Below are 19797 nucleotides of genomic sequence, written 5' to 3'. Positions count from 1 at the left end.
AACTCTTCTGATAATTCTTTTCACTTCTCTGTCTGAAATTTTGGGAGGAGCACCTGGTCATGGCCGGTTTATGGTGAAATGATGTTCGTTCTTCTTCCTGATGATGGCCCCAGCAGTGCTCATTGGGACATTCTGAAGTTTAGAAATCCTTCTGTAACCAGTGATACCATTATATTTTGCAGCAATAAGGTTGTGAAGATCTTGAGAGAGCTCTTTACTTTTACCTATCATGAGATGTTTCTTGTGTGACATCTTGGTAATGAGACACCTTTTTACAGGCCATCAATTGGGACTGAACTAGCTGATATTAAATTGCACCGACAAGGGGCAGGACTGCTTTCTAACTACTCACAGATTTCAGCTTATGTCTTGGCTTTCCATGTCTTTTTGCACCTCCCTTTTTTAAGGTGTTCAATACTTTTTTCCTGTGTCACTTCACATTCACTTACTCATCGGCAACCACTTACTCCAATTAAGGGTCACAGGGAGGCTGGAGCCTATCCCAGTAGGCATAGGACATGAGACGGGATACACCCTGGACAGAATGCATAATTTATGGACACCTATGGTTTGAGTTTTTTGTATGTGTAGATTACTTGGGTTGTTAAAGACATCTGGTGAAAATTTCATGTCAGTAGTACCTTCAGAAATATATTTACTTAGAAAAATGGTGATGTGTTCAATACTAATTTTACTCGCTGTAGGTCTTCATTGTTCTGGAAATTACCCTCCCGTATGCATTAAAGACTGGTGTGACTCATATCTTTTACTAATGCTGGCATTGTAACCATAACAGCATAGCTGAGCAAGAGAACCATTGTAATAGTAACAGAAATCTTTTCTCAGACATTCTCCAAAAAAACAAGTGCTGTGGCAATAGCATACTATTTTCTATTGAGACCACTGTAGTACGGAAAAAAATCACTACCTTTTGTTATTTCTGCAATGGATTTCTCCCTTTATGACTGTCAATTGTCAGTGAGGAAAAGAAAGTTTGAGCATGGGGACCAACGCCAAAAGCTAACATTAGTGTCACCAACAATATTCTACTGTGTGTAAAGTTGTCAGAGTTGTACGGCAGCAAGGTGGTCAACAAAAGTGATGCTTAGGGATGCACAGAGTCATTTTTAGGAGGCTATGTTCACCTGCTCCCTGAAATAAATAGATACCACATCCCTACCCCACATATGTTTTCTAAGTCCCAGTGGGACATAATACAGATCAGAGATGAGAAAGAAGAAAATAAGAAGGGTAGGGTACTGTGATGCATCATTACACCTGCAACATACTGGGTGACCAGAAAGAAAAGAAGGCACAGAGTGCTATTCTGAGTTGTGGTAAATTATACCTGTAACCTCCATCCATTGTTGGACCAGCCTACTTAAAAAACACGATTTTTCCTGTAGCGCACAAATGCAAAGAAAGGTCTCCAAACACATACTTCCATCACAGGCGCTGCTAACTAAGCTACTACCAACAAGGTAAACTTAATATCTGTGATCAAGCTCAAAAAATGTGTTTATGTGTTGTATATTAAGTGGTAGTAAATCTTCTGTGATCAAATACCTGAATTCACAAAATGGTCAACCTCTGTAAATGCAACAGACAAATATGATATATTAAATAAAGAAGAAAAGTCAAATTACTCCTGTGAATACATGAGACCAGAGTTATTTTTATTCATACACATCTTCGTATGATGTGCAACCATTGTGTGAAGTTTTATTGAAATCTGTTTAGTGGTTTAAGGGCAGTTGTACTATCCCAGCAGTCAGTCGGGGACAGGCAGGCTACACCCTGGACAGGTTGCCAGTCTATCATAGGGCCTGATGCATCATTTAAAAGCAAATGTCTGAGATATCTCCTTGAAGACATGAGACCAGAATTGCTTTTATTCATGCACATCTTCACATGGGACACTACCCCTCTTTGAAATTTCATTAAAATCCATAAAGTGGTTGTGGAGGAGTTGCACTTACAAAATCATTGTCATGTGACGCATCAAAAAATACAAAATTCCGATTATCTCTGCTTGACAACATCAGACTGGAATTATTTTCCTTCATGAACATTGTCATATGGTGTGTTACCACTGTGTAAAGTTGCATTGACTGATTAGGAGGATTCATGGAGATACACACAGGCAGGGTAGTTCCTGAAACCCATCAATTTTTTTTTTTTTTTTTTTTATTTACAGGGGGAGGAAAGACAAGTGTGGCTTTATATGACAGATGGGAGCAGGTCTCCTAAATAACATTTATTTGGACTGATTGTCAACTCCTGAGTGTAAGATGAGTCATCACAACTATTTTTAAATTTCAGTACAAGAAGAGGGTCATATTCAACGGTACATGTTCAAATGTACAAAACACATTAAAACAAATTCCAATGGACATGATTCATCTTAATTAAAAGTAACACTTGATTGCAACTTAATGTTTGTTGTTTGTCGGTTAGAAATTCAATCCAATAATCAATATTTTCAATTCAGCACACCTGGATCACTTTCTTGAACCAGGCAGAATAACATTATTGGTCAATTAGTCCTGTGACCTAAATGTCTCAGTTTTTTCAAGATATGTGCATCAATTACTGCCATTAATAACTGTTTAAAAAAGGAAAAAATATAGAGAGATCAGTACTTCAGCACCAGAAAAGATCAGTACTTTCCAACATGGGGGGTTAAGACGTATCAAAGGTGTCACAAGATGAATCGAGATATAGGTCTCGGCCTGATTATTGGTGCAGAGGAGGAGGAGGAGACGAAGAATGATAGTAATAATAAAAACAACAACAATAATAATAATAATAATAATAATAATGATACCGAGGAGGAGGAAGGCCATTTTCACATCTGTCTGTCACACCTCTCTGGAACAAGGGCCAAACCAAGGTTCATATTTTTGTTGCATTGTCTATGTTTGGTTTCACATTGCAAAGCTGCATTCACACTAAAGAATTTTCATGACATTTTTGAATCCTGAAATCATCTTTGGAGAAGGCATTTCTATGTACTTGCATTGGTTGGCTTGTAGATGTGAGCATCTCATTCACGACATTGGCTTTGTGTCAGTTTGGCAGATAGTTATCCTTGAATGTGAAAAAAAAAGAGAAAAAAAAAACATAACGAAAAATTTTCTTTTATTGAAACTTCACTATTATCATTATGGTATTTTTACTATCAGCCACATGATGGCACTTGCTGTCAAAAGTTATATATTTTCAACTTACAGCCTGCCGCAGTGATAAGAACAAAACTGGTGATATATATTTAATGAGGAGAAAAGAGCTGCAATGATTAATTTATTATTAATCGACTGTTAAATTAATGAACAACTATTTTGATAATCAAATAATTTTGAGTTTTTTTTTTTCCATTTTTTTTTAATCTTGCTGTACTCCTATATGGAAGTAAACTGGATATCTTTGAGCTATGGACAAAACAAGACATTTGATGGCATCATGTTGGGCTCTGCAAAACACTAACTTTATTTATTTATTTATTTTTTTACATTTATTTACACCTATAAACTAACTGACTAATCCAGAAAATAATCAACTGGTTCATCAATACTGAAAATAATTATAGTTGCAGCCCCATTGTATATTCATTCATTAATTTTCTGCCGCTTATCCGGAGCCCGGTCGCACTGGCAATAGAGTGAGCAGCTCAACCTACACTTCCCTATCTTCAGCCAGGTCCTATCACTCTTTGGAAGAGCTGTAGAATCACTGCTGGTTAATGTTTCCTAATGTATTAACTAATGTGAATACCATAAATAAATGATTGCTAATCATAGGTAATGTTAATTACTAATGTTAATTAAATAGTAAGTTTTGATAATAAACCAAATCATTACATTAAAAATTAAAGTTTGAAATGGTTCCGTCAGTCTTCAATCTCATTTTAAAATATGTCATTGATTTTGTATCTATTTTGTATCAGGAAGAGGAAAGGCTGTGTGGTAGGATGTGTTTCCATTTTTTGGTAAGTTAAACAAACACTAATCAGTTAATCAGAAAGTAACTAACAGACTAAATGGAACATTAATCACAAGACTAATTATGACGGAAATAATCACTAGCTGCAGCCCTGATTCAGATCTGCACCATCGAAAAAAAAGGCAGTCTTTTCCGCTCATGAAAACAGTTTTATCTTTTTAGTTTTTTTGATAATCTGGATAACTAACAAGTGGAAGCACAAACACACAGAGAGAGAGAGAGAGAGAGAGAGAGAGAGAGAGAGAGAGAGAGAGAGAGAGAGAGAGAGAGAACACAGAATGACCCCAATAATCAAAGGTCCTCACAGCCTGCACATGTTAAACACAAACACTGCACAAATACTCAGCACAGCCTCATGATGACTTCACACAACTACGCTTATGATGTCGTGGACGGGGAAAAATATTACAAACATCCAGTCTGGAGGAAAGGATGAAAGTTGTTTTGTTCATTTCATTTTTATTAACAACAAATCAACTCCAGCAAGAGTAACTTAAGTTCACTGAGAAACTAATAGAAATCATCAGGCATCCTTTGAGTCAAACGTGTGTATTAATTATGATAAAGAAAAAAAAAGTCTGTTCCTGAAACGTCGGTCTGCAGCGAAGTTATGATTACACTACAGAGAATACGGCTGCTAATTAGCATCACAGAAAAAAATAACCGCAATCTGAAAATAGACCATGAATTATTTATTTTCCATGTCGGCAGTGAGTTACAACAAATAAAACAACTTAAGCAGGAGTCATCACAAACTGCGCTCTCCTTTGCTCTTGATCACTTTCCCTCTTGAAATGGATCAAGCTGAGACCAGAGATCCAGATGACACCCTTCATCCTGATTAGACATGTTTTTAATTCATCTATTTGTATCACAGAAATGATTGCTATAAAAAAGTGAGAGTTTAAACTATATCTGAACCAACGTCTGGAAGAAATTCAATAAAAATGTACACAGTTACCAAAAACTGTTTGTCCTTCTTTCAGAACTTGTTATTGATTAAAGAAGGTGATTTGGCTACTGAAGGTAAAATGTTACAGACAAAGCAACCAGTACATAATAAGGTAATATTTGTTTAGGCCATACTTATTCTAAAATGCAATGGTTAAAGAGGTAAGTGAAAACAAATCTTGAATCAATGAAAGACAGAGGGTTGAAGCATACCCTGTGCGCTCTGCACACCACGATATAAATGTGCACTACTGGGACTTAATTATGAAATAATTTATACCGTGCAATCACAGATCTTTCGCTGGTCAATGGACCAGTGGTGTCCAAAGACATTCCAGAAAGGGCCAAAAGGGTGCAAGATGTCTTTGCAACAACTGACTCCAAAAGGTGATTTCATCAATTAACATCACTTTGAGCAGATGGAATGAGTTCATCGGTGAAATCACCTGATGGACTCAGTGGTTGCAAAGAAAACCTGCACCCTCTTGGCCCTTTCTGGAATGTCTTTGGACACTACTGCTTTAGATCATCCATCTAGACTTCTTGGTTGTTGAGATGTACAAAAAAGGCGATTTACTTTAACTCTGTCTAAACTACTCCAAAATCTCATAGCTTGTCAAAAAATAAATAAATAAATAAAATAAAATAAAATAAAATAAAATACTCAGACCAAGTTTGATCCTTCTAGGCTTCTTGATTGAAATATTCAAAAATAGTGTTTTCCAGACCATGTTTTTCTTGACCTTGACCACACTACTCCAAAATGTAACTGCCTCTAGATGTTGATCCAAGTACCAACACACAAACACACAGACACACACACACCAGTGACAACATGCTATCATCACTTCGGCAATTCACAGGGTAATGATTATTTCCCAAAAAAACACAGCCTTTCTGTTTTGGTAAAAATTCCTATCGTGGCTGGATGATGCTTTTTTTCTTGTGGTTCCAAAAAAGTATCCTGTTTCGATGCTGTCAGAATCTGTAGATTGTGATGAGATGATGCTCAGACTGCACATAGACCGCCGTTGGACAGTTGTCCCACCTTGATGGTGCCCACACTCGGGGCAGACGAGCGATTGAGACCGACAGTGTAGACTGTTCTAAAGGTGCACTGACACGAGCATGTTTATGATTCACGACACATCACGACACAGGTCGTGATGTGTCGTGCTGGAGAGTAAACTCATCTTTAACTGGTGAAGACAGGACGCCAGAGGGGCAGCGGTGCATGCTAATGTGCACAGAGAATTTTGAAATGTTCAAAAAGTCTTTCACGCACAAATGTGCTATGTGGTGCGATCTAACCTCCAACACAACATGCAGCTCGTCAAGTGGAGTAAACAAGAAGTGAATAGAGTGAGTGGTGACGTCAGAGGATCGCATCACAGCGCAGCTTGTCTGAAGGATTATAGGATTATAAGTAGTTAAATCTGTTATAAACATACTTTAACAGCTGCACACAAGAAGGAAAGAACACACAACTGTTTTATCAAGCCATGATAATGTAAAGAAGTGAAATAATTACCTTTTTAGACGGCTCAAAATGCACGCGCACACGAACGGCTCCGGCTGTAGCCTCCTCTGTGATTCAGGAAGTGATTAGAGCTGTTTTCAACGGCCAATTTGCAGAAAAATGATTAATCTGCCATGAAATAATTATTTTATATACACAGCGTCCAGCACAGAGCACGTGGCAGCCGGTAGAACAAAGAACGATGTCCAGCTGTGAACACAGTGGCTGGCATCATCACGACACAGGTCGTGCTGTTGCGTGAATCAAAAACACGCTTGTGTCAGGGCACCTTAAGACTCCCATCCAGCATTTCCAGACTGCACCTCAACACTTTTCAGATGTGGGCCGACTCATCATTCTGACGCCATTTGGCCTCATTCCTGCTGTGTGCGACGGGGGTCTTACACATTCGGAGCAAAATCTCAGGAAGAAAAGGAAGAATGAAAGAAAGAAAGAAACAAAAAAGAAAGAATACAGACCAAAAGATAAAGATTAAGCAATAGAGAAAAGGAGAAACTGCCTTAAAAATACTAACAGAAAAATCCAACAGAAGAATTACAAGAAGAAAATCCAGCTTCTTTCAAGGATCTTTCATGGTATCATTAATGTACCTGATACACTTTACACTTTTGTCATTATTTGTGGGCTACAGAAGCTTACAAATTAAATTTAGATTGGCCTATCTCCCAGTGGAGTAAACAAGTGGTTGCAATAGAAAACAAAGAAGAGCAGAGAGGCAGAGGACCCAGCTACATGTAAGAGTGGATCAGATTGTCAAAACGCAAAAGAAAAGACACTGCAACAAAAGGAAGGCAGGAAATACTAGAGCACCGCGCTCATAGAGCACAAATCTCCACCTACATTATCATCAATTCCACAAATTTTTACCTTCGAAAAAAAAAAAATTCAAGGTCAAAGTCTTATTAGAAGTGGCTTTTCATAAGCTAAAACATAATACAAAATAAGGTTCAAAAGGGATTTTCAATGTTAAAATCAAATATCCACTAAATCTGCAATAAGAATCAGATGTGGATCAAACTTAGTTTCATTGAACGTGCCAGTTTGCACCTCACTGTCACAAATGAGAGTGATTGAGGCACTTCTGATTGAGATATAATGCAAAATGTACACCAAATGGGGTACACTGTGCTACATAATGCTATCAAACACAAAATAAATTTGATCTTTTTTGACAGAATTATGAACTTTTGAAAATGCGTTCAATGTTAAAGATAGGGATTTTTTAAGTTTTCCGAGATTTTTCCTGACTTTGACCTATGACCTTCAAAATTGAATCCTGTCTTGCCTATCAGGATATAAATCTTCAGCAAATATTTCATATATAAAAAATTGTGGGCTCCGGGCTGTTCACAAACAAACGGGCAAAAACATAACCTCCTCCAACTGTGTTGGCGGAGGTAATAATTTCAGTCCAACATTATTTCATGTGTACAAATGAAATGGATGTTCAGTTGGATCAGTGTGGTGCCCCTGGTCTCTCCCTACTTGTTAGAGAGGTCAGGTGTCTGTTTTACATTGATAATCTTCTTCTACTGTCTCCTACTGCACAAGGACTACAGTCACATTTGGACACAGTAGAAAAGTACTGTAAGACCTGGACCCCAGCAGTAAATATGAAAAACTAATGTCATGAATTTCCAAAACATCTGAAAAGTCAAGAGAACAAATGCCAGTTCACCATAGTTCTCCTCACCTTGGTGCTAACAGCATCAGGGAGTTTCAATATGGCAGTGAATGCATTAAGTGAAAAAGCTTGAAGAGCCCTAAATCCAATTGAGGAAAATTTTGCAATGTTTAAATTGCAAGTAAAATTTGGCTTAAAATATTTGACAGTGTCAACCAGCCCACTGTGCTCTATGGTTGTGAAGTATGGGGTCCACTCAGTCATCATAGCTAAACTCACTGGGACAAACATCCAAAGAAATTGTCTAAACAGAATTCTGCAGACAGATTTTCCACATACTGAGAAAAACATCAACAAATGCATGTAGAGCAGAACTAGGTAGATACCCACTGACAATTACCTTTCAAAACAACATGTTTACCAAGCACCTTAAGTCCAGCCCCCAGGACACTTTGCATTCCAAAGCCCTGTAAACCCAAGAGCTGAGAGCAGAAAAGAGTCCCCAATATCTGACCTCACCCCTCATAAACACACTCAAATCAGCCTGACAACAACACGGCTGTCAAAACCCCAATCAGAGTCAATCAAATTATAACACAATGTAAAGAAACCTATTTGGAACATTGGAAAGAGGAAACACAAAATACCATCTGACCCTAAAAAGAAAGTATGAACAAGCAGCATATCTGGATACTGTCAGAGATGCAAAATCAGAGATGGACTTGAACCAAGTGTAGGCTAAAGCCCCTTTCACACCGGGCCTCTGTAGAGTGGCATTGTGCTGCGTGTCTCTTCTTCCATGGTTTTGCAGCTTTACTGCCAGTAAAGTTCAGCAGAGTCCAGCAGGATGACTAAAATCTAGCAATGCAGCTACGTACTGATAAAAAACCTAAAAGGATTTTTCACTGCACTGGCGCAGGGTTGCATACAAATTGCAGAGGCTTGGTGTACAGTAGCATAGTGTTTTGCAGATTTACATACAGTAGCGGAGTGTTGTATAGACTTGTATAGACATCAAAAGTCTGTGAAAAAATTAAACATTTATGTTTTTGCATCCATTTCGCAGACCCCTTTGCATCCCTCATCATACTGCCACGTAGTGCTGCATAAGCTCGGTGTAGTCGGTACGCTGCATTACGCAACTCTGTGTAATACGGTCGTTGTCCAACAGGTAACACTGAGACAGGGATACACTTCCTCCTAAAATTTCAAGCATTCAGCATAGTCAGAAAATTCTACATTAACAAGCTCCGAGATTTCAGCTAAATGACTTCTCAAAACTAAAAATACACCTAGGAGTAGGATAGGCAGAACATCTGGCTGCCCAACATGTATAAATGTTATAACCTGAGGGACACACACCCACACCCACACACATATGAGATCACGTCGTCTAATGCCTCATATTGTGGTAGTGACTCGGAAAAAAAAAACAGATACAGAGAGAGAGGGATTTGTGGCACAGATTCTAACTCGTGACCCAACACAGAGGAGACTCAACATTAAAGGAAGCAACTGGACAAGGCCAAGAGGACGCCCACAGAACACCTGGCTGCAGCAGATCGATGGCCCCTTTCAGGACAGCAGGATGGACTACTGCACTCCCCTGGCTGTTTGCCAGTCAGAACCCAGATGGGCTCCATGAGGCAGTAGGTGCAGCAACATGCAGAACCAGTATATCCTCCAAAACCTGACCTGGCCTCCTTAAACGTGGAACGATAAGTAAAAGCATTCAAATGCTTAATTAGCAGGTGCACTCAAAGTCCACGCCTTCGCAGACAGAGAGTGGTGTTAAATATGTTCTTTACGTTGAAAACATGTTCTATAAAAAATAACAGGAAAGAAAATATGTGGAATCAGGTCCAGATCTGTTTAAATGTAACACTTATGAATATAAATTAAGTTATTCTGTACACAGACCAACAAACACAAACATTATTTAGCTTCTACTGTGCCGTACGTCTGTGAAAGCAAACAATGTGGTGTACCTTCAGCAAATCATGCTACAAATTGAAAACTAAATTGTTTTTGGCAAAGATCAGGGTCGCTGCGCTCAAAAGTCTAAATTGTGATTTTTCTTTCACTTCAATGCTCACCAAAGTTGGAACACAAATTTTTGTGGGTTCCACACCGAGGGCAATCATTGAGGTCAAGGTCAAAAGTGAAATGTTTATACACTGATTTGCACGAAATGTGGCATACATATGTAGATGGGTTCTACAACTGCCCAGGATAGATCATGTTTCTTTGCTCACAAATTAGCATTTTCATTGCAATTTCAACTTATTCAATTTATTTCATTTATATAGCATCAAATCACAACAAAGCTGCCTCAAGGCACTTCACACAAGTAAGGTCCAATCTTACCAACCCCTAGAGCAAGCACACAGGCGACAGTGGTTAAGGAAACACTCCCTCTGATGATTTGAGGAAGAAACCTCAAGCAGACCAGACTCAAATGGGTGACGCTCTACTATGGGGACTAAGGGGACTATGCTACCGACACAATTAACAATACAAATATACAGGAATTTTTGGGATTCCATGCTGGTCCACAGGATGGGAGGCCTGCACAAGAAGACACCCACTACCATCTCTGGATGGAGCCACACCTTAAACAGAGAGAGAAGAAAAAAAAAAACAAAACACAATCGGGCAACAGAAAGACAACAAATACAGTATAATTTGTCAGCATTAAGCAACAAGAAAAACAAAAGAAATAATAAGGTGGTAAAGCCTAGTCTATACTAGCAAACATTTGTTTGCAAACACCACCAAACTTCATGTTTGGTGGTGTTTGCAATGAAAAGTTTGCCCGAGTTTGGTAGTGTAGACATATTGACAAACACCACCAAACTAGTTTGCAAAAGTTTGGACATGTTCATTCTTTAAAACATGTTTGGTGAAGTTTGCCAACAAACAGCCAATCAGAGAAGAGCTGGTGATCATGTGAATTACTAGTTGGACAAAATGGCAGCCTCCAAGAAGGAAAGAGTGTGGGGATTTGAAGAGATGCAAAATTTACGAGGTCTATTAGAAAAGTATCCTACCTTTTTATTTAAAAAAAAAACTATATGGATTTGAATGACGTGCAATTACACCAATCATGCTTGAACCCTCGTGCGCATGCGTGAGTTTTTTCACGCGTGTCGGTGATGTCATTTCCCTGTGGGCAGGCTTTGAGTGAGATGTGGTCCCGCCCTCTTGGCTGAATTCCTTTGTTTCACAAGCTGCTTGAGACGGCGCGCGTTGCTTTATCAAAATTTTTTCTGGACCTGTGAGGGATATCCGAGTGGACACTATTCGAGAAATTAAGCTGGTTTTCGGTGAAAAGTTTAACGGCTGATGAGAGATTATGGGGTGTTTCTGTCGGTGTAAGGACTTCCCACAGAGCGGGACGTCGCGCAGCGCTTCCAGGCGCCGTCGTCGGCCTGTTTCGACCTGAAAACGTCCTAATTTAAGGCTTAATTCACCCAGGATGTCGTGAGAGAACAGAGAAGATTCAGAAGAGGCCGGCATGAGGACTTTATGTGGACATTCCACTGTTTAAGCACATTTTGTAATGAAAGACGTGCGCGCAAATTCGCCGAGTGGTTTCTGTGATGACTCGGCAAATCTGTGTGCGCCGCGACAGGAAAAACACCTCCGTGTTGAAAACCATTTGTAAAATTCAGGCGGCTTTTGATGGCTTTCAACAAGTGAGTAACTGAGAAATTGTTTAACAGCTTGGGCATGTTCCAACTTGCTCGTTAAGGTTTCAAACAGAGGTGTTTTTCCTGTCGCGACCCCCCGCGGTCGGGTCCGGCCCAACATGTGACTCTGCCCACACGTTCTTTCATTACAAAATGTCCGTTAACAATGGAATGTCCGAATAAACTCCTCATGCCGACTTCTTCTGAAAGTTCTCTGTTCTTTGACGACTTACTGGGTCAACAGAGCCTGAAATGTGGAAGTTTTCAACTTGAAACGGTGAGACGCTGCCGCCTTGAAGCGCAGATCGCCGTCAGGCACCGTGGGCCGTCCTTACGGCGACACTACCAGACCAAAATCTCTCATCAGCCGTTAAAATTTTTACCGAAAACCAGCTGAATTTATCGAATGGTGTCCACTCAGTTGTGCCTTACAGTTTTGAAAAGATTTTGATCAAACAAAGCAGCAGTCTCTGAGCCATTCCTAAACAATGAAAAAAATCGACGAGAGGGTGGGCCACTCCTCACTCAAAGACTGCCCACAGGCGAATGACGTAACCGAAAGGCGTGAAAAAACTCTTGCATGCCCATGAGGGTTCAAGCATGTCTGATGTAATCACACAGTGGAATGTCCGCATAAAGTCCTCATGCCGGCCTCTTCTGAATCTTCTCTGTTCTCTCACGACGTCCCGCTCCGTGAGAAGTCCTTACACCGACAGAAACACCCCATAATCTCTCATCAGCCGTTAAACTTTTCACCGAAAACCAGCTTAATTTCTCGAATAGTGTCCACTCGGATATTCCTCACAGGTCCAGAAAAAAATTTTGATAGAGCAACGCGCGCCGTCTCGAGCAGCGTGTGAAACAACGGAATTCAGCCGAGAGGGCGGGACCACATCTCACTCAAGGCCTGCCCACAGGGAAATGACGTCACCGACACGCGTGAAAAAACTCACGCATGCGCACGAGGGTTCAAGCATGATTGGTGTAATCGCACGTCATTCAAATCCATATAGTTAAAAAAAATAAATAAAAGGGTCGGCTTATTATCTAACAGACCTCGTAAGTGCGTGTGTGTCTGGAGGTGGCAGGATCAATCAACCTACCATATATATGAAATTGCTCTAAAAAATGAAAAAAACCCCAACATTTTTTCATCCAAAACATCATGTATATAGTATTTTGGCACATTACATACATGATCATCAGGTATGGAAGCCCACACACATACACAATGGTTGTGTATAGAGCTACTTTCTTTGACTAAACTTAGTACTAAACTTGGTCTGAGAGCTAGCCCAGAAATTGCTGTTTAATAATTTATTTAAAATATGCCAATGTACAGGACTTAGAGTCTCAGTTTGTTCACATTTTCTGACAGACAATTATTTTGACACAACACCGCAACTCAGCAGGAGCTCTGATCTAACAAGCGATCAGCAAAGACTCATGTCGAAGAATGTCTTTTTCTTCCAGCTGTGACACTTCCAAATGTCTGCTCATTACATTGTAAAAAAAAAATGTATATTTACTACAGTGTGAGCAGAAAGTGGTTACAAACACTGTTCAGCACAACACAAAGGGACGCATTCCCGCCTGCAGTGGACAAAGTTAACAGACAAAATGACAGCAGCAGAATGCTCCCTTTCAAGCAAAAGGCGAGGGGAGTGTGTATGGCGCTCCAATCTAACCGCCCTCCACCACCAGCACCAGCATGTTTCCAGTAATTACAAAACACTGTCTGTGCTAACGCGTGCATCGATTTAAAACAACAACAACAACAACAAAAACCTGTACATTGGTGAGCACGTGCACTCAGAAATAAGATGAGTGGAGTAATTAGCTCAGCCATGTTTGGAGCTTCACTGTCTCGTTAATAAATGAGAACTGGGCCAGTGAGATACAGACCTGAAATAATGACTCACACTGTGTGTGTTTGCTTATGACATACAAAAGCAAGAGTGTCTGGAGATCACATTTGGGAGTTCTGCAGAATCTGGCAGATGCCTTTGTTACCAAATGGCTCATTATTTCTGCAACACAGCCACCAACACATGCAAACAAACAACCCTGTGTGTGGAAGTGTGAGGAAGTGTGTGGAAGTGTGAGACAAACAAAAATGTGCCATCGTCCCCTGAAAGGATTAAAGAAGTCAGCAGAAACGCACGTCAGTGAGGAGTGTGTGTTCAGCCTGTCATTTTAATGACCATTATGAGGACTGCCATTTAAAGAAGACACCCAGACGATTACAGTGCCTCCCTGCTACCAGCTAATGTTTTGACATCACACAACGTCATTGACATGAGAGGTCTGATACATTTGTTAGTCAATGGAGAGCAGAAGTGTATGCAGAAAAGCATGTTTCAATATCTCATCTAGTTACTGCGATATGGTCATTAATCGGGGATTTCATGAAAGAAGGAAGTCAAAGTTTGATTGAAAAACACAGCAATTGCACAGTATTCTGCATTGGCAGGGGAGAGTGCGGGAAGGGGGCACCCCACCCTCTTGTGTGTGTATTTTTAGTGCTTTTTCAGAGCCACAGCAAAATTTGTGTCATTATCTTTCACTTATAAATTACAAGAACATTGTGTTGAAATTAATGACAAACAAGAGCTGGAATTTTTACCGTTTTACAAGTAAATTTTTCTGAGAGATTTGCATTTCACTGCGCGGTACGTTCACCTCACATATGATGGTTACCCGTTCATTGACATAAAGCAGTGGTTTACTCAAGTTTTGCGCCTAGTACAGTGACATTAATTAGCTTGCTAGCTGTGCTCCTTAACACTGTGTGTGCCTTATAAATAACACACAGTGAATATATTAATTTTGCTTCTTGCTGCATTAAGTGTCAAATGTAAGTTATACTCCGGTGCAACTTACATATGTATCCCCCCCCCCCCCCGCAAACAGGCATTTTTGGACAGATGCAATTTATACTCCAGCTCAAATTTCCTCTTGAAAATGCAGTAACTTTATTAAGCACTTTCATGTTCTCTAGAGCAGGCAACACTTGGAAAATGCCTTTTTTTTCCCACCGAAGTTCCACCCAGACTCTACAGTGAGTCTGTGAGTTCATGGCAAGCAAAGATCTAGTATCTGTGACAAGAAAATGGTGAAATACTACTCACACACACTCAGAGTGATGATTATTTTCAAACTTAAACTCTCAAGTGTCTCTCGAGTAGAGCACAAGCCGGCTGTCTGCTTTTTTTTTAGGAGTTCCTTTTACGGGAACATGCAACTATAACTCCCCACTCACATTCTAATTTAACTACAACTTTGCATCAAGATTTTATTATTACTTTGAAACATTTTTATACCATTTTAAGACCTGAAACTCTCACAGCACACGTATTTGCTGCACCCCAGGGCACAGTGCTGGTCCTTCTTCTCTTCACCCTGTACACCTCTGACTTCTGCTACAAGTCTGAGCTGTGCCACATCCAGAAGCACCCTGCTCAGAGTGCCGCTCTCATTGGACCGACATCTCTGCTATTTTGGCATTGTGGGATAGCTCGCCCACAGATGGAGCTCGCCGGACTACTTTCGCCGCTCTCGTTGGAGTGACAACACAGAATGTGTCTCTTCCCAGATAGATCTCTTTCAGTGCAGCTTCTTGTTCTGACTTTAACACAAAGTTAACACCCAAGTCTTTCATTGCCAACTGTAAATAGTAATCAAACTATTCCAATCATATCTTTCTGAACTCTTCTTCATCAAGGTTTCTAAATATTTATTACAACCACTCTTAAAACCTCAGTTATCTTTATAACTGGTAAATTTCAGAATTGATTTAGATGAGATATACTCATTATCTCAGGGGAATATATCACAACTATCTGGGAACTACTTTTTGCGCAGGAATTCATCACACATTCAACACATTGGCCGCAGGCGCGTACTAACACAGAATACCCAGAAACTGTTCAGTTGTTCGGCCATAACGAGAGCGTCTACTTTTAGCTTGTCATAAGCTAAGCTAGTGGTGCTCGTGACAGTGTGATCCAGAAGTTCACAGATGACACAGCCATTGTTGGATGCATCAGGGATGACAGAGAGGAGGAATACAGGAACCTAATGAAGGACTTTGCTGCCTGGTGCCACACAAAACATCTACAGCTCAACATCTCGAAGACAAAGGAGCTGGTCATTGACTTTGGGAAGTTCAGAAGGTCCTTTAACATCTGCAGGAAACTCCTGTGGATGTTCTACCAGTCCATGTTAGCCAGTGTCCTCTTTTACACAGTGATGTGCTGGGGGGCACATCCAAGAAGGAGACTTCCAGGCTAGACAAACTGATCAGGTGGGCTGGCTCTGTGGTTGGCATGAAGCTGGACTCTCTGGTGATGGTGGTAGAGATGAGAACACTGGACAAACTCCGGGACATTATGGATGATGAAAGTCACTCTCTGCACACCGTCATTAGCAAACAGAGGAGCCTCTTCAACCACAGACTGCTCCTTCCCAAGTGCAGGACCAACAGACTGAAAAACTCCTTTGTCCCTCAGGCCATCAGACTGTACAACTCCTCAGTCAGGAAGAGAAGGAGTAACAGGAAGACAGACGATGGGAAGGAGAGAACCAGTAGTAGCCAGTAAACCAGTATTGATCAGTATGTCTGGTATTTATATTTGTGTATTTATATTTATATTTGCAAATTGTTTTTGACTTTCACTTTTGATACTCTGTGCTTCTTATCCTGTGTGCTGCTATACAATGCTGCTGGAACATCATTTTCCCTGAGGGAGTCTTCCCAAGGGATTAATAAAGTTCTATCTAATCTAATTTAATCTGAGAGTTGTTTGATGACGTGGTTGCATTTAGCACTATGATCTTAATTAGTTCAGCAAGGAATGAATGAAAGTGAATGGGCAGCCATCACAGTATTTTAAAAAAAATACACTGTAAGACTAAAATTATCAGTACAGATAATTTCAGATAAAGATAAAGTCTGAAGAAATGCAGCACAATAAATGTACATACATGCATTTATGGTAGCACAAACAACAGAAAAACAAAATCAGCTCATCTAAATAATAGTGATACAACTCAAAATACTGCAATCCTCTCTGGTAAAGATGGCCAAGTGGAAGTGGCACTTATTTACTACCAGCCAGGCCAGCTAACACACTGCATTTCTTTTGTAAATTTTCATGAACAATAATGGCGGACACTGGATTAACAGTGGAACTTTCAGACACCAGTGGGGAAATAGTCCCTGTAGAAAATTGTAAGGCAAGGGTGAAATGCGTTTCAATACTGACTTAAGGTTGTAAAAAAGTGCACACCCTTCGTCAGCTTCACACTTCAGCTTCACGGGGCATGACACACTGCTGGAGAATCAGATACAGAGTTTTTGAGGTAGTACTCTTAAGCAGTAATGGACACAAATTGAACTCCACACTAATGCACCTGCTGATCTATACATGAAAAGCCACATGGTAGGTTTCATGAAATACTGAACTTTTCAAAGCACAAAATGCCCTTTCGAGTACTACAAGTACAATGGGAGTGGTGCTTCTCACTAAAATGATCTTTGAGCATTCACACAGCCCCATACAGACATCTCACATTTCACTGAGCAAGAAAAACTCAAAGTTAAAGCCTAATTACAGTTAGAAAGACTAACTGTATTTACTTATTCAGTTAATGGTGGTGTTGTACCTTTGTCACTGAAGTCATCAACAAGGATGATCTCTGCGATGAGCTGTGGTGGGGAACGGTTCAACACACTGTGGACAGTCCTCAGCAATGATGACCAGCCCTCATTGTGGAATGGGATGATGATGCTGGTGTTGGGCAGCTTCTCCACATACAACTTCTTTTTACAGCTACACAAACATACACACAAAACATGTCATGAAACATGTCACACATTATGTCATCAAACATGTCATACATTACTTGTTCCATATAGATTCAAGATTCAAACAACTTTATAGATCCCTAAAAGGGTAATTCATATCACACCCAATTATCTCAGACAAAAATACAGCAATTAATCCACAATTATTACTAGTTGACAGAAACACAAGTAGGGGTGGGGGGGAGAGCATGCATCCTTGTGTGTAGGTGGTTTATATCAGTCATTGTCCGTGTGTGCGTAGAGTCTGTGGGGGAGGGCAGATGAGAAAGGGAGCCATGTGTGTCACCAGGGCCGTTGAAATCTTCTGGAGGAAAAACAAGCAGGGTATTTTGACCTTCGGTAGCTGATAAGGCTGCCGTGTTTGGGTTATGCAGAGAAGCACAAAGCCAAATGTGGCTTCTCTTAACTGTCCAGATCCAATTGTGTAAATAAATATTCACTGGTCTCCAACATCAATACCTTTGCAGGGCAGACAGCTGCTCCGAGTTGCATTCCAACTTGCATTTCAGTTGTAGAATCAATGCAGTCTGAGACTGTAGAGCCTTACCATCCTCGATAATCATGTCTGACAGACATGGGGTTATGGTTTTGGTGGCAGCCATCTTGCCAATTTTCCGGTAGATCAGGGCAGTGCATAATCCTGACAGCAGAAGCCCAACTACCATAAAGACAAATAAGAATAAATCCTTGCCCGGCAGGGGGTCAACAACTCTGTTTTTTCCACATTGCTGGCACGACGCCTGATACTTTTGAAGTGGAGGGATGCTGCCCCACCCACAGTGTCACATTGGATTAAAGATGTATTATTTAATCTTAAATTGAACAGGATAAGATTTGCTTTGAGGAGCTCTGAAAAGAAATTTTAGTAAGTTTGGGAGCCTTTTCTAACATTTTTTGACCAACCGTCTACTCAGGTGCAGAAGTGACATTTGGATTTGTTCTGTATACTTTGGGTGACTGAGTTATGACAGGTCTTACTCTGTATTCATGTGAAATCTTTATTTTATCTGATTGACAGTGAACAGGGGTGTTGTTTTGGTTGGGTGTTTTTTTTCTATTCCTATTTTTATATTGCATTTTGAAAATTAATGAATATATTAAACACCTATTCTTGGTGTTTAATACATTCATTAATATTCAAAATCCTTGACGTCTTCCACGAAGAGTGGTGCAAAGTGCCACTCCTTCCAGGTGATGAGAACGTAGCCCGCAGGATAGGTTCCTTCTGGGCACGCAGGGTCCTACAGCCCTGAATTTCTTGTTGAAAAGATGGTGTCAATAGAGTTGAGAGACCAGCTGATCAATTCCATGGTTATTCTGAATGCAATTCAAAGAATTCAAAGTCTGGTGAAGTCGGGACTTTGAAGGATGGAGACAGAGATAGAGACAACAGGAGAAGAGGAGGGAGGAGGAGATGTGACTGCCCTCGCCGGAGTCCCAAGCAGAATTGTGACTATATATATATATATATATATATGACACACTGTGTTGAGGTTTGGGGAAATACATATAGAACTAATACTAATCCAATATTTCTGTTGCAAAAGAAAGCTATAAGAATGATCAGTAATAAAGCATATCGTGAGTCAACTAATCCGTTATTTGCCTGTTTACAAATTTTACAATTCTGGGACTTAGTTGATTACATCACAATACAAATTATGTATAAAGTTAAAAATAAGCCTTTGTCTCAACATGTCCAGAGCCTATTTAAAATAAGGGACTCCAGCTACAATTTGAGAAGAACATTATTATTTGAGAAATTAAAGATCTGTACTACTGTAAAAAGTCATTGTGTTTCCATGGTACCTTTACTTGGTACCTTAGTTAGCTTTAAAAGGCTTTACAAAAAGAATATATTTACCTGTAACAGTTTGAAGAATTAGGTTTACCAATTTTGTCATTGTGCTTGGGATTGTGCACTATTGCATGTTTGGATGTCTTTTGAAATTTTAGTACACTGATTAAGTTATCTGGTTCGTGCACATTTCTTTTGTATCGTTGTGAGTATATATATTTTTAGATGTATCCATTCTTTTTTAATGGTATAAGGGAAGGGTATTTTATAGTTTGCTGTTCACAAGCAAAGATGGGGCGAGGATCACCACTTTGTGAACAA

At 40.0% G+C, this 19797-nt stretch overlaps 1 protein-coding gene across 1 annotated transcript in view; it reads right to left on the bottom strand.

Annotated features, from left to right (window-relative positions):
- LOC117516976 (polypeptide N-acetylgalactosaminyltransferase 10-like) overlaps positions 1 to 19797 on the bottom strand; it is a 389958-nt gene that overhangs the window by 187194 nt on the left and 182967 nt on the right. Inside the window, exon 4 of the mRNA XM_034177872.1 lies at positions 17477 to 17643. Coding sequence (XP_034033763.1) covers positions 17477 to 17643 — 167 coding nt within the window. The remainder of the gene's footprint in view (positions 1 to 17476; positions 17644 to 19797) is intronic.

The sequence above is a fragment of the Thalassophryne amazonica genome, chromosome 9 (assembly GCF_902500255.1).
Source record: "Thalassophryne amazonica chromosome 9, fThaAma1.1, whole genome shotgun sequence".
NCBI lineage: Eukaryota > Metazoa > Chordata > Actinopteri > Batrachoidiformes > Batrachoididae > Thalassophryne > Thalassophryne amazonica.
This window is presented reverse-complemented; position numbering and strand designations above follow the sequence as displayed.